At 36.5% G+C, this 15,570-nt stretch overlaps 2 protein-coding genes across 3 annotated transcripts in view; both read left to right on the top strand.

Moving 5' to 3' along the window:
- Positions 1 to 1,640: 1,640 nt before the first annotated feature.
- Positions 1,641 to 3,573, top strand: LOC119837228. Of its 2 annotated transcripts, none has more exons than XM_038362757.1 (2): positions 1,641 to 2,072; positions 3,050 to 3,573. In XM_038362757.1, exons 1-2 carry the CDS (start codon positions 1,749 to 1,751, stop codon positions 3,527 to 3,529), a joined length of 804 nt encoding a protein of 267 aa, XP_038218685.1. In that variant the 5' UTR covers positions 1,641 to 1,748; the 3' UTR covers positions 3,530 to 3,573. The 2 variants fall into 2 exon arrangements, with proteins under 2 accessions (XP_038218685.1, XP_038218686.1); XM_038362758.1 differs by having other exon boundaries at positions 1,904 to 2,061.
- A 617-nt stretch (positions 3,574 to 4,190) lies between these two features.
- LOC119837835 overlaps positions 4,191 to 15,570 on the top strand; it is a 28,394-nt gene continuing 17,014 nt past the window's right edge. The window contains exons 1-16 of the mRNA XM_038363614.1: positions 4,191 to 4,379; positions 4,660 to 5,426; positions 6,310 to 6,592; positions 6,873 to 7,081; positions 7,517 to 7,656; positions 8,077 to 8,222; positions 9,587 to 9,774; positions 10,335 to 10,498; positions 10,880 to 11,025; positions 11,572 to 11,707; positions 12,062 to 12,212; positions 12,433 to 12,652; positions 12,928 to 13,055; positions 13,571 to 13,699; positions 14,291 to 14,441; positions 15,244 to 15,432. Of these exons, the coding sequence (XP_038219542.1) occupies positions 4,347 to 4,379; positions 4,660 to 5,426; positions 6,310 to 6,592; positions 6,873 to 7,081; positions 7,517 to 7,656; positions 8,077 to 8,222; positions 9,587 to 9,774; positions 10,335 to 10,498; positions 10,880 to 11,025; positions 11,572 to 11,707; positions 12,062 to 12,212; positions 12,433 to 12,652; positions 12,928 to 13,055; positions 13,571 to 13,699; positions 14,291 to 14,441; positions 15,244 to 15,432 (3,180 nt within the window). The 5' untranslated portion in view covers positions 4,191 to 4,346. The remainder of the gene's footprint in view (positions 4,380 to 4,659; positions 5,427 to 6,309; positions 6,593 to 6,872; positions 7,082 to 7,516; positions 7,657 to 8,076; positions 8,223 to 9,586; positions 9,775 to 10,334; positions 10,499 to 10,879; positions 11,026 to 11,571; positions 11,708 to 12,061; positions 12,213 to 12,432; positions 12,653 to 12,927; positions 13,056 to 13,570; positions 13,700 to 14,290; positions 14,442 to 15,243; positions 15,433 to 15,570) is intronic.

The following is a 15,570-nucleotide window of genomic DNA, read 5'->3' as shown; positions in this document are numbered from 1 at the left end:
TGGGTTACTCTAAAAATGCCTTTGTTATTAATTATTATATCAGCTAACGGTCTGTCAAAGTCCCGCAAAATCGGTAAGGCGTGGTAAAGCCATCCTAGAGATTAGTCGGAACAAACATAATGACAGACAGACAATGATTATTACAAATTAATATTTCTTGATACATGTACCTTGTATACTGTTTGTATATAAACTAAACTCTTAAGTGATAGTTGATACACAGACCCACCACAGACCAAGTATTTCAAAACATACCTACATATTGCGGAAATAACAGAATCATTCTTTTTGCGGATTCAAATGATGGAATAGAATGTAAAGAGCAAAGTACAATAATTATTAGCAGAAATATTATATACACTATATTATACAAGTACGTAATTATGTGAACCTTTTTGTATTAATCATATTAGCGATAAATAGAGCTATGACTCAATCTTTCGAACTATAAACTATGTACCCAAGCAGTTCCAGCTTTGAAACAAACGGCACGAGCGCAAATACCACAGATACTTATATTACAGCAAATTCTCAAGTGGACAAAACATATAGAATACAAACTCATAAAGTATGAAGTGGTAGTATGAAGTCATTATGAACTAGTTAGTACTTAGTAACTTTAATACATTTCTTCAACATAATTAGTGTAATCGCATTCAGCGACCTAATCAGAATTGTTTCTGACCGACTGAAATGATACAAATCACTCATAATATCTATATAAATAAATCTTATGGCATCGTATATTCAAAAGCAAAATACTATCATACGAGAAAGTATTAGTGCCAAAGATTTTTTATAACATATGATATAGAAGTGATAATAGAAGGTTTAACATTTAATTCTTTATTACAAAAAACCTTTCTGACAAAAAAAAATTCTCGGAAATAGTTGGGCTGTATAAAAATCAACGTTTTAAGTAACTGAATGCTAGTACACCTTCCTAAATGCGTTTCTAATTAGGCTTCTAAAATCTAAACGATTTAGACAATCAGAAATCATCCTAATTTCTAAATTTAGGATGCTAATACGCTAAATGCGATTGCTGAGGCTTAACATCCGTTTGTTTTGAAATTTTGAAAAAGTAAACATATCTAGACTAGGATATATATCTCGTCTATGCATAGAGGCAACGATGTCATAATCGTCGAAGTAACTAAAACTTACTAAAAACTATTCTAAAATGTCAATATATGATGTAGCTAGGTCAAATGTACGTGAAAAACCATAAATTCAATCATTTTAATTATTATTGTCTAAGACTATCGCAATTTAACACTAAAACAATAATAATGGATAATCTATTACAAAATTAATTAATATGAGGTTTATAATGTTGACGAAAGTGTTCCTTTATTCATTATTTTCGTGCACTTTGACATATGTATAAAGTTAATGAATAAAAACACAGCAGACTGCTATAAATATAAATTATAATACGAGCATAAGCATGTATAATGAGATTGTACAATTTTATTTTAAACGTACATATGTAAATGTTTGTCAAAACGACTTGGCGAATCGATCGCATACTTTGCGTTTGTGGAACGAGGCCAATGCAATCGTCAACAAACGTTGGCTTGGGATTGCGCGCTAGGCATTGGTCGACGCTAATCAAACCACGCAGTGACGTCACGTGCCGTGGCAGTGACTCGCTTCGCTACAAAGGGATCGCTTTGCAGTTGGACGCATTTCGTTCGTTGTTGTGTTGTGGTTGTATTGGCGGTGAGAGTTGTCAAACATTTGTGATGTTTTGGTCGAATGACCACATTTTGGAGTTTGTGGAACTATACAAGAATGAAAGAATCATATGGGATCCAAAGCACGTTTCGCATAGGAACAGAAATGAAGTTAACGAAGCGTGGGATCGTATACGACAAAACATGAGTATAGATTGTACTGTTGTTGATTTAAAAAGGAAAAAAGAGTCATTGATGACGGCGTTTCGGACACATTTTAAAAGAAAGAGAAAGAATCCCGACTACCAGACGGCATGGTTTGCCTTTTCGTCACTGGAATCCTTTCTTGGCGGCCGATATGAGTGTGATAGCGCACATCAAGGTGAAACGGAGGTATATCATACTTTATAGCTGTTATTGTTTGTAACTAAATCCCTCGTATTTAAATAATTAACGAATATCCTACTAATCCTACTAATATTATAAATGCGAAAGTTTTTAAGGATGTGTGTGTGTTTGTTGCTCTTACACACAAAAACTACTGAACCGATTGCAATGAAATTTGGTACGTAGACAGCTGGACAACTGGAATAACATATAGGCATCCTGATATTACTACGGGATACGGACTTACGCGGGTGAAACCGCGGGACGTAGCTAGTAGAACGATATATCAAAGAGATTTTTTGTAATTTATTCGAATTTGTTATTTCTTTCAGGAGATATTGTGATATTAACAACACTAAACGGAAGAAAATTATTTTAACTAAACCGTTTTCTAACGGTCAGACCAAACGGAAGGTGCTTAAAAAACATCAAAATCGGTTCATTCAGAACCTCCACCTTTTTTCGAAGTCGGTTGATAAAATGCGTTAGCTACCGAGGCGTCGATTGGTTTCATACCTGAAAAAATCCACGATTACGTGAGCGAAGTTTGCGGGTCAGCTAGTAATAACAATATAATGGTGCATTTACACAATTGTGAGAATAGTGAGGCGATTAGCGTGGCAAATAACAAATCCGCCCGTGTAAACAGTGCAATCGCTATTCGCGTATTCGTGTTTTGACCGGTTTTTCGAGAGTTATCATAGGTACTATTAAAGTTTTATTATATGTGACAAGGATGAGATGAATGTGAGAGTGATTCATATCGACATTCGTATAAGATTGTTCCCCCAATATATCGTCGAGGTACCCGTACGAGGTGAAGAGCGAAAACGAATGTGTAAATGCACCATAAAAATATATAAATATTTTTGGTTGGTATGAACGGATTAATTTCAGTAGGTAAACGACTGAAATCAATACGTTAAACGAGTAAATATTTTACCGTGAAATATAGAACTTATTAAAGCGTGCGTTTGTTACAGTTCTATGACACGAATGAATACGATACGAATCACACGAGCGACCCCTTACAAACTCTGATATCGAACCCATCGACTTCCGAACGAGCGGGTACCATAAAACAGTGCAGGCCACCCCCAAGACCACCAATACAGAAGCATCAAAGCCAAACTAATTTAAGCGCAAAGAAAGGAATAACGGATAGTACATATCAACATAGATTTAGCGTTGTTGACAGACAGGACACTGATGAATGTGATTTATATTGTCAATTATTAGCTAAAAAATTAAGAAGGCTGGACGAGCATCAGCGAGATGTTGTCATGCATGAAATAGACAACTTACTATTTAACGCGAAAATGGAATCGTCGCACGTGAATTACACAGATTCTACATCACCTGTCCCAAGGAAGATAAAATCTCCCGTGTTTATTGTTACCGCTACGGGTAATAACCAGTTTGATGAAGAGAATACAACATACCAAGAGCAAAGTGCTACTTGAGATTACTTTAATTATTATTGTTTATAAAATAAAAGAAGCAAAAATGTAACAATTTTATTATTCAAAGTTTTGTGGAAAAAAAAAAATTCTTGTTTTTATAACATATATTGATCGGCACATAACAATCCAGTGACCCAGTCTCTGACATAGTCTCTTATAGTAGTAGTTTTAGAAAGTAATATTAGATAATTTGTACCAATGAAAAATTACGATCAGTGGAATATTTTATTCCCTATATAAATGATACCCAACAAAACGTACCTGAAAGTATTTCTTTATACCTCCTAATATCTTGTGTTTCAGCTATGTTAATGAAATTCTTGTATGAATCAAAAGTATTTAAAATTTTCACTAAAAAGTAAATAATTTTGCAATACATAACAATGTGTTTAAAACAACAGAATTATTATATATATTCATAAGTACGGATTAGAAAGTTTACCTGATATAGCTTTTTAAAGGGGAGAAGTGATAAAATTTAAAACACATATATATTTACCTACCCTACTAGCATTAATATTTTTAAATCGCCATATTTTGTTAAAACAGGTAGGACCGGATTGTATGGCAACTAATTTTATTCATTATTATCTTGCAACCCATTGTGTACTTTGAATTTTGGCTGTCAAAGTTTGACATGACTTTGATAAATGAAATTTGACGTTTGAATATCAGATGTTTCATATCAAAATAAAACAAAGTTAGGAGAAAATGATTTTGCTTTACATAGAAATTTTAACAAAACTTTCCTGGCGTTAGCATAAGATAGTTTTTATCCTTGTAATTTTTTTAATTTGATTTAATTAAGTCGAAATCAATGGCGACCTTAGTAAAAGAGAAACGTAAAGAGGTATTTAAAATTCGTTCTTTGTTTTTATTATTTTAGTTATTACTTTAATGCGTAGATACCACTTTATAAAATTTAATAAGAATTTTGGATATATTTAAGATAAAATATGTGATGATAAATTATTATTTTAAAGTTCTATCAGTGCTATAGAAATAAAATCTTTAAACGTTAAATATAGATATAGTTTAGGTAGATATGTGAATAGTGAATAGTGATTACACAGAAGTTCATTAAACTCTTCTTCAAGTAACATCACTATTTGGTAATATTATTTTTTCAGAAAAAGAAATCAAAAGTAAAAAATGCAGTAAAACCTTTAGAGGAGCACAGTCTCGAAGAGACATGTTTCCGAGAAGCGATTGACGAAGTAAATATACACACAGAAAGTAGTTTACCAGAAATTTCAAGCACAATTGATGAGGTTTTCAATGAATCAATACCAGAAGAGAATGTTAGGCCTGAAGCAAGTGATGGGGACAACACATCATGTGTAGAAAAAAACTTGTTAGATGAGTTAGGTTTAAATGTAGCTAAAATGGAAATTTGTGATAAAAACATTGAAATTGAAAAGGAAATAAGCACTGAAGAGAATAGCAATATAGTTCAAGCTTTACCTAATTTTAATGTAACCAAAACTGCCACAGGGTTAGATTTTAATGAAATAGGAAATACATATTATGATTTAAATAATAGATTACAAAGAATACAAATACCAACTCAAGAAATACATAATGTGCAAGAGAAACCCATAAATGAAATTGAAAATAATGATATTGAAAATGTAGATGAAAATACAATGCCTTCGGCCCCATTACTAGATGTAGCAGAAATTAAACAAACAGCACAAATAACACAATCAAATATTGATGGAATTAAAGTAAAAAAGCCCAAAGTAGCATGTATGCCTTTAGAAGAGGCAATAAGAATTTTTGGAGGCAGAGAAATGGCTGAGGTTAAAGCAATGAGCGATAGAGAGGAAATGGCTGTTGAAGCTGGACCATTGAGTGGGCCAGAACATCCCTTAGTAGATTTGCTGACAACATTTAGGTGAGTAACATTTAATCTATAAGTAAGAGGTTCTGTGTGTTGAATCTCGCAAGTTGAGATTACACTAATGCCAACATAGATTGCACAACAATCTCATCATATTCTTGCCCATTGAAAAAATCTATCAGTAAAATAAACATAAAATAACTCATACTGATTTTAGTATAGATGAGGATCTATAATAAAATCTATTCCAATTCAAGCCCATACACCCTGGGATTTAACTTTAATTTATAGTTTGCAACAAGTTTGCATTATGTATGTCTTTGGAAGGGTAAATAAAAATTTAAACAATTAACATTGAAACTAAAAGCTGAGTAGAAGTTTAATTATTATATAAATATTTATATTATACTTATCTCAATCATACTTACAAAGTGCACTGCAAAAAAACAAAGTGATTCATCACATTCGAAAATATATCGGTTTGTTTATGAATTTTTCTTATGATGATGAAAGAATGACAACAACAATATAAATATTATTGTATTCTTATACAAGTTCTCCCCTGGGGCTCATTTGCTTTGTCAAAGAAGAATTCCCATGGAAATTGGCATATTTCATCCTGGTAAGAAGCCTTTATTAGAATAAATTGAAGAATCTCTAGCTAACTTAATATCAAGACACAAAAATGATCTATGCTGCTTTTGCTATGATAGAAATGTTATAGAAAGACAAAATACAAACAAACCCACCACTCCAAGTAAATAAATACTAGTAGGTGTGAATAAAATTATTTCACAATGGTTGTTACTACTCTCTAATATATACTCTCTAATTGATCAATCTCTGTTTTTCAACTTATTAACAAGTATTCACATTGAGAATCAAATGTATGCATTTAAAATTTAACATTGAACTAAAATACAAGTGTTTGTGATAGATCATCGCTATCTGCCTTAGAGCGCGAGAGGATCACCATAAACTGTGGATTCATTGAAGAAGAGAAGAGAAGAGAACTTCTGTGGAGAGTAGAAAAGAAGAGTATAACAATATCAGAGAAGTGTCCGTGTGGAGCAAATGTGGATCTTCGTGCTGTGTATGATCACGCTGAATTGCAGAAGGACAGGCTTCCCGTTGCAAAGTTGAGGCTAGAAGGGCTGCTACGTGATATACAGGAGTGTTATTGTCATCACCAACATGCTGCTTTATTGGCGCATTTTCGGGTATGTGGATACTTTCAAATTCATTTATACTTTCAATTTGTCATTTGTCTTATTTTATAATCTGAAGTGGTACCTCCATCTTTTTTGTAGAAAAATTGTTTAAAAAGTTGTATCTTTTTTGTAGTAATTTTGGGTAGGTTTTACTATTTAAGTATTATCTTTTGTAATTTTCTGCTTTAGAGAGCCAAAAAGTCTTATACTATGTACCCATTCTTCTATAAGTTTGTCAACAGATAAACGAAATCTACTAAAAATATTTTGATGTCGAATCATTTTCCAGATAGAAGAACTGATCTCGGAAACGATAAAAAGCAATAAGGGCGAGATCCGCGAAGCGCTGACGCTGATCCTACAAGCGCTGCGTCTCAGCGATGGAGTCAGCGCGGTGTTCCCGGAAGCGCTTCAGCGCTGGGCCGCTGTGCTCGCTGATGCTCTGGTGGACGAGCGCGATCTGCGGCAGCTGCTGTTTGTTGTGCATCATCTGTTTAGGTGATTTGGTGTTTGGTTGACTTTTGTGGAGCTTACTTGTGGTGAGTCTGTATGTGGTAGCCGGGAACACTCGGCACGAATTGGGCCAGCTCGCACCGGGGAGGTACCACACCCCCACAGGAGACCGGCGTGAAATAGCATACTGCTGTGTATCATTCGGTGGGTGGGAGAGCCGTATCCTTTTCCTTACCCTTCCCAATATTCCCCTTTATTCCTTTCGTCAATCCTTACTTAATTCCTTTCCATTTTGAAGTCTGCAATCTATTTGTAGAGGCGTAAGGCCGATTGCAGACCTCCAAATGTTCATGGGCGATAGTAGCGCTTTCCATCAGGCGACCCTAAAACTAAGTAACAAAATATTTGTATTATTAGTACACGTTAATATATTTTCCGGTTTCCACGTTAGCGTCTATTTAAATTTTAATATATATTCAGACAGAGCCGCTCCGTGCAATGGGCGGGGCGTGCGATGCGCATGCGCGTGAGCGACACCAGCTCGGCCGCCACGCTCGTCGCGTTCCTGGACGTACTGCTCTCCAGACCTTCGCTGGACAACGCCACGGAGTGTACTGAGGGTATACCACCACTGTTATAGGCATTTTGTTTTATTAAATATTTACCAGCTTTTCTTTAAAGATGGCAACACTTTCAGTAATTATATCATTTTCTTAATCACTGTAGCACTTCTTTTATCATCATCACTAACATTTCCAATCAAAGACAAGTGAACTATGAATGCACTATGTATGTTGCCATAATATTCCACGCGACCAAGTGCGAGTTTGTATGTAACGTAACGTAAAAAAAAGTAACATATGGACAATATTACTTTTATAATACGATGGTTTAAATTTTAATGATATGCTTCTATACGGCGTAGTCTCAGCTTAATTAAAATATTTACATAAACATAGAAAAAAAAAATTGTTATTTAATTTAATGATTTTTGAACAGCCAATTTACTCTAGGATAATGCTATTTCTGTGTTTGTTTAGATTTGGACGCGTGGGAGGAGGTGGATGTAAAGGGAGATGGTGGGGCGGTAGAGGAGGGGAGGCTGAGGGAGAGGGATCTGCTTATGTTGATCAACTCTCTGCCGCTCAGGGACTTGGTGGCAAGGATCGTCCTGTTCATGAGAGTGGTGAGTTTTTATGATGATTTAGACTTTTTTCATTTAGTTACGTTTGTTTCCATGATGAACTACAAAACCAATTTTATAACATAAAACATTATATTCGTCTCTTAAGTATTTAATTAATTTTATATTATAAATATTTTGCAGAATACAAACTTGCTTCAGTCTAAGAATTATTTTTAAAACTCGTAAACTTGCTATATAATCAATCCAAAGATCCGAAAACACAAAGAAGAAGAAGAAAGAAAGAATGCAAAATGTTCGGGCACATGTACTAAAGTTTAAAATAAAAATTATTTATTATATTTTTATTTTAAATTTTATTTATATTTATTTATTATTTATTATATATTCATTAATGTTTTACTGCTTTTCACAAGTATACGAGTAACTGGCTAATTACCTAGTTATACATACGTAGCCTTCATTTATGGACAACATTTGTTGAGCAACAGTTGATCAACAATGTCGCTGGGAACTTTGTTTTATTCGAGAACATTTTACCATGCGTTATTAACTCTGCAACACCCAATATAATTCAATTATTCAATCTTATCCCTCCTGCGGAATTCCAGCATCGTACCACCCGTCATAAGGCTAAGTTCCACCCACATCACCTAGACCGTTGGCGCACGAGTACAGTTCGCTTTTCGCGCCAATTCTTGCCTCGCACAACCCTTTTATGGAATGGTCTTACTTCGTCGTTGTTCCCGGCAACTTACAATCCGGATAAATTCAAAAAAAATATCTACCTCTTCCTTAAAAGGCCGGCAACACCTTCACAGGGACTCTTGTGAGGGTCATGGGCAGTGGTGATCGCTCGATAATGGGCGCACCACTTGTTCGTTTGTCCGCTTTCTTTTATAAAAAAAAAAAAAAAAAAAAAAAAAAAAAAAAAAAAAAAAAAAAAAACCCAGTGTTGCCAACATATCTTGAACTAGCTGTTCGCCCCGGCTCCGCTAGTAGTACATGTATAGCCTATATCACTGTGAAGTTGCAGCTCTCTAATGGTGAAAGAATTTTTAAAATCGGTTCAATTGTTTCTGCGTGAAAATGTTACAAACATAGAAAAATACAAAAGTTTCCTTTTAATGATATTAGTGAAGATATGTTTGTTCAGCTTTGTTGTTAAACTAACGTTTATATCATGATGTTTAAATCCCAAAAAATCCAACTTAATATGGTTTAGCAATGATACAGTAAGTAGAGGGCGAACCAATCGTATGTTCGTCATTTACATTAGTTTGCATAATTGACTTTAGTAACGCCTTTTAGACGATCTAGAGCGACATCTGTTAATGGTTTTGATGCATCATAAATAACATACTTTAACACATGAAGACGTCTCTAATGTCTTCCGAATACAATAGGATTTAAGCGACAGTGGGTCGTGGGGCGACGCGAGCGGCGGGCTCGGCGTGCGCAAGGCGTGCTGCGGCGTGCGCGCGCTGCTGCGCGTGAGCCGCGCGCCGCACCGCTACGCGCGGCTGCGGGCGCGCATGCGCGGGCTCGCCGCCGCCGCGCTGCGGGCGCTCGCCGCGCTGCACATGCGCTCTAGGTACGTGTTGTGTGTGTGTTAATGCGTTCGCTCTACATTGGGACACGAGACATTTTGTGTTGTGTACGCTCTACATATGTATTCTGGCGTGAGATCTACATGGAGGACACTAGGTGTGCCTGGCGTACGCTCTACATGTGGACTCTAGATATTCAAACTCAAACATTTAGTCCCAAGCCACTAAATAAAAAAAAAGTCATTCAATTAGATTTCTTATAGAAGCACTTATGAATCGTCATATTACACAGTTATAACATTTACCACCTTGCGTAATATACCTTGCGTATGCTCTATGTAGCGCTCTACATATAGCATAGTGTTCTATGTAGCGCTCTACATATAGCATAGTGCTCTATGTAGCGTTAAATGACCAACTCACTGATTTTGTTAATTATTAATAAGTTGTAGTATTTATTGCGTATTAGTATTTACATGCACCAACATTATACACAACTTTAGCCTATTTCTATTTTATGCCGCTCCATTTCAAAATAAATATATTTGTAAATATAATTATTTCTTCATTAAATTAATTATTCATATCCCTTTAAATGTTCCAGTCCGACATACAGCATGGATTTAGAAGACAGCATACAAGCAGAGCTGGAGGCGTGTTTCGCAGCCGGTGTAACTATAATGGGTGAGGAGTTACACAGACTACCGGCCACATTGCTCACAGAAGACACAGCTAGGGAATATTGTTTGGCCTTCCAGAGTTTGCATGGTGAGTTTTGTACAGCCATTAACGTATATCTTTTTTAGTCGCAGTCGGTTTAAAAAATCTGTTAAAGAAATAACATGCTGATAAAAAATATATGTGCCAGTTTCATGGGAAGTTTAGTGTTCTGAGTGTGCACTTAACGTAAAATATAGACAAGATAGTCCCGGGTTTCTCCCCCGCATGGTTCCCGTTCCTGTGGGATTTCCGGAATAAAAATCATTCTATATCCGTTCTCGGCTTTCAGAACTATATCTGTATCAAATTTCATCCAAATCAGTAAAGTGGTGTTGGTGTGAAAGAGAGACAGACAGAGTTACTTTAGTATTTATAATGTGGTAGGGATAAACCACCACATATCTATGAGCTATTTTTCTTTTCTTTCAGATAAAACGCCGCAACACATAGAAACCCTAGGTATAGAAACGCCAGTGCTGTCGTGCGACGTGCGCGTGCGCATTGTCACGCAAGTAGCGATAGACAGGGAATGCGATCACGAGCTAGCCAGACACGTGCTTGACTTCTTGTTTCAGGTAAGTTGTATGTAGATAAAAATAACACTTTACTTCAGTAGAACATCTATTCCAATGGGTCAATAGATAAATCAGGACTTTTTTTTTATTCGTTGGATTATTAAAATGAAATTGAATTGAAGTTAGTGTTTTTTTTTATTGCTCCAAGTCTGATTTTTCATTAGTAATGATGATTAGATTTCAAACGATACACATGAAATGCTATAATAAATCGCCTTTTAAGTGCCTAACCTACCAATTTTTCGTCAGAACTATTTTTCATATATGTATATACTAGCTGCGCCCCGCGGTTTCACCCGCGTGAGTCCGTATCCCGTAGGAATACCGGGATACAAAGTTGCTTATATGTTATTCCAGTTGTCCAGCTATCTACGTACCAAATTTCATCGCAATCGGTTCAGTAGTTTTTGCGTGAAAGAGCAACAAACACACACACACACATCCTTACAAACTTTTGTATTTACAATATTAGTAGGATTTAACCAATTCATTAAACAAAGATAAAAACAAGTATAAGTGTTCTTATACGATATTTCGCATTTTCAGACTGGTATAAAACACAAGCCATCGACAGTTAAATGTGGATGCATAGAGTCAGCCCGCACTGAGTTGGACAGGCTATTGGATGTACATCCCTATTTACATACAATCGTTTTTCATATATTTGCTGATAATACACATGGTAATTGTCTTATTCATTTATAACTTACGATTCTATATCGCTAGACCTAAGAATATGCATCACATATTTTTAGTAATTTAATAAATTGTGTTTTGGTAAAATTTTAACACTGATACAGTGTCTATTAAATTCAGGAAAGGTTAATTAAATTAAGGCTAAATTCTGAACTAAATAAATAGCAGTATAGTTTATTTCATGATATATGTGTGTGAAGCTGTTGGTTGAAGTTAAACTTATAAATATAGTATTCTATGCGAATATAAACGTAATTTAACAATATTAATCAATCTTTAATATGTTCAAAGCCTTTATACTTTATCATTACACGAATTATAATAAATCAGTGTTTTATAGGCGACTCAGATGCGTCACTAGTGCGTCACTTGTGCGTGACAAAATGGCGGCCCACGACGGGTGAGATTCGCTCGGTTTTGGACAACTGGACGGAGAGATGCCCGCAGTTGATACAATACTTGTTGTTGGACCTGGATTATACACCGCACAGGTTCGGTGCTGCCGTACTTTTATAATTTTCAGAGATATTTGAGTTTATCATTCCAGAAGATTCGTTATATTCAGCCAGTTTTTTTTTTGTTTATATAAAATAACTTAATGTTTATTCGACATAAATACCCCAACTGCCAACTTATTAAAATTTGGTCCAATTTAAAAGATAATTTGTTTTAGTATAATTAGGTCCAGAGCTTATAATAATGTTCTTGCAGCGGCGTATCACTAGAAAGCCAGCTGTTCATCGGCTGGTGGCTATACAACTTCGTCCCCGACGCCCCCGAGTGGGCGTGGGCCGTGATGCGATCGCTGCGGCTGCACCGCTCCCACTGGAGCCTGCCTCTCGATGCCCCACCCTTGGACAAACCCCCGGAAACTTTGTTGGGTTCCATGTACGCCATATTGGGGACAGATTGGGGCCACTGTGTTCCGTTGGTGAGTATTGGAATGTTACTTTTTGTATAATATACACATTTTTATTATGATGATGATGATGATGATATTCACATGTTTTTTTGGGAAACTGTTAAATGACCAAAAGATTGCCTGTTCAAGTTTAACTTTTACCTTTATTAGTTTTTACTGTATGCCATTTTTCTATTGGGATGGATATAATACAAACTAATGTAAAAAAGCGGTTTGTCGTTTCTCCTTCTTGAAGAGTTTGCTTAGTTAAAATAATTTATTTGATCCCATATGAAACTGTTTAGGCCTGTGGAGCAGGTGCAGAGGCGCTATACCGGCTGGCAGCATCGCGGCCGCTGGAGGCCGTGCACTGCCTGGGCCGGCTGGTCACGGTGTTGGCCAGCTCGCCTGAGTCCATATCGCTCACACCTCGGTATGGTCTTATTTCTTGTTGCTGTTGATTATGCATAGACCTTCTAATGATTTATGACCTTAATATCTTACCATTGGTACTACTTAATTCGGTATTAGATCTGATGTCGATATTTTAATATTCCAATTGAATCTCAGTTTAATTGCGTAAAGAATTTAACGATTATTGTTCATGCTCATGTATTAAGCATAATTGAGTTTTTTGTAATTTATTTGTGGAGAAAAGCTAACCTACTTCCCTGGGGGGAGTTACCAATCTGAATTTCAAAAGGGATCAAATTATACCAATTAGGAAATTTTACTTCTTGGTTGTCTTCGATGCCTGATATCCTATCACACAAAAAGAATCAGGAAAATCGGTTGATAATCCACAGATTTATCTTGTAACAAAACCAAGAAAAATACAATCGAATTCAGAATCTCCTTCGTTTTGTGGTCGTCGGTTGATAGTACATACACTTCGTGTTAGTGTTCCTGTATGTGTAAAGTGTATTGTTTTTATTCACCCCCCACAAGATTCGCGGATGCAATAACAGCGATATTGAACTGGGGTCCGAACCTCGTGCAGCGGGCGCTCGGCCGCGGGGGGCCCGGCGGCGCCGACGCGCTGCAGGCTTGCGTCTTGCGCCAGTTGCGGGATATGAAGTGGGTGTATGAGAAATTGTCATTGTGATCATGTTGACATTAGGATTATACTTTGATGTCTATACTAATATTATAAAGCTGAAGAGTTTGTTTGTTTAAACGCGCTAATCTCAAGAACTACTGGTCCGTTTTGAAATATTCTTTTAGTGTTAGATAGCCCATTTATTGAGGAAGGCTTTAGGCTATATATGTACCACGGGCGAAGCCGGGGCGATAGTTTTAATATACTTGGACTGCAAAGTAGTTGTGAAGTGCTAGCTAAAATGAAGTTCTGTTTAAAAACAAATATTTGACGTTTAATCTATTCTTTGATAAGCATAAAGATTATTGGAATATTAATTAACCTGCATTTTCAGTTTATGTAAAAGTGTTTTAGTAAATTTTAAAGAATGTTATAAGTATTACAATATAACTTTACTTTAGTTATTATTAATTTATACCATAAGTTTTTTTTCATAGTAAATTAGATTAGTAATAAAGGCTTTTTTTATTGTTTTGTTGTTTCGTACACCAAATCCACTATAAGTTAAACTTTTTTCTAGAATTTTTATTATTTTTGGTCCTTCGAGTCTTGTATCAAAATGCTTACAGATCACACGTAGAGTACCGTTCGGCGCTATTAACAGCGTGGATGCACGCGCTGTGGCCGGTCTCGGGTTCGAGTCGCGCTATTTTAGATGCAGCCGTTCGTGCTACGCGCGATTGGGACGCGCTCGACCGATACGTGGCTGTGCTTTTGCAGGTATAGAAGTTAAAATGTTGTACACATAGTAAAGTGAGAGAATAAAATATATTTAGGTAGATGTATTAGGGCAGTCTTGTTGCTAAAAGATAATTTGGAAATGGAATGATTTGAAACAAAAAAGAGAAATAGTTATTCGCATGATTTCCAAATACACATTTTCTACCCAATCAAAATAGTTCTTTTCTGGGTCATTTTTTTAGACTTGGTAGTTTTTGATGAAGTTGTAATAAAGTTATATCTGTCAGCTCAGGCTGGAGTATAGGGCTCAGTGGGCTTGTTATGTGTTCCACATTGGGCGTCGTGGGTAACTTCGAGCATCAAAAGACAAACGGAATTTCACACTTTTATTCAAACTCACAATAATTATTAAAAATCACAAATTCACTTCACTGTACTTTATATAGCAAAATTATATCGGGACTCGAACAGACACGTCCGCTCGGCACGAGCTCCAATACTTGAATGCCCGCACGCTGCTACGGCCATGTCCAAGCGCAACTCGTGAGTCATGCACTTGCGTTCGTTAATATCTAAGAGGGTACTCCGACATATCTATACTAATAGAAAGCTGAAGAGTTTGTTTGTTCGTTTGAACGCGCTAATCTCAAGAACTGCTAGACCGTTTTGAAAAATTCTTTCAGTGTTAGATAGTCCATTAATGGGGAGGGCTTTAGGCTATATATGTACCACGGGCGAAGCCGGATCGGACCGCTGGTAAAACATCAAAATTATGTATAATACTCGCGTAAAATGAAACACAAGAAAATACAACATAAAAATTAGTCAAAAATGAACCCAGGACAAGAACAGCAAGCGTCACATAGACGAGTCGGTGCGGCTGGCCGGCAGCGCGCCGCACGTGTGCGAGAGCGTGCTGCGGCGCGCGCTGCACGCCGAGCTGGCGCGCGGCCTCGCCGCCCGCCTGCTGCCCCGCCTGCACGCGCAGCGCCGCGACGCCGCGAGGGTACACGTGGATCATGCTCTCAAGGTATGGGAGAGGATTGATAGGAGATGCGAGAGGGGGGGGGGGGGGGGGGTCAATATTTAAAAAGTTTGTTTGCGTTTATTTTTGAACAACTAGTTCGAATAAAATATATCTGTTAACATGAAAATGTTAACTTGAAAA

Source organism: Zerene cesonia, chromosome 3 (genome assembly GCF_012273895.1).
Source record: "Zerene cesonia ecotype Mississippi chromosome 3, Zerene_cesonia_1.1, whole genome shotgun sequence".
In the NCBI taxonomy this organism is placed as follows: Eukaryota; Metazoa; Arthropoda; class Insecta; order Lepidoptera; family Pieridae; genus Zerene; species Zerene cesonia.
Note: the sequence above shows the minus strand (reverse complement) of the source record. Positions and strands in the feature narration are given on the sequence as shown.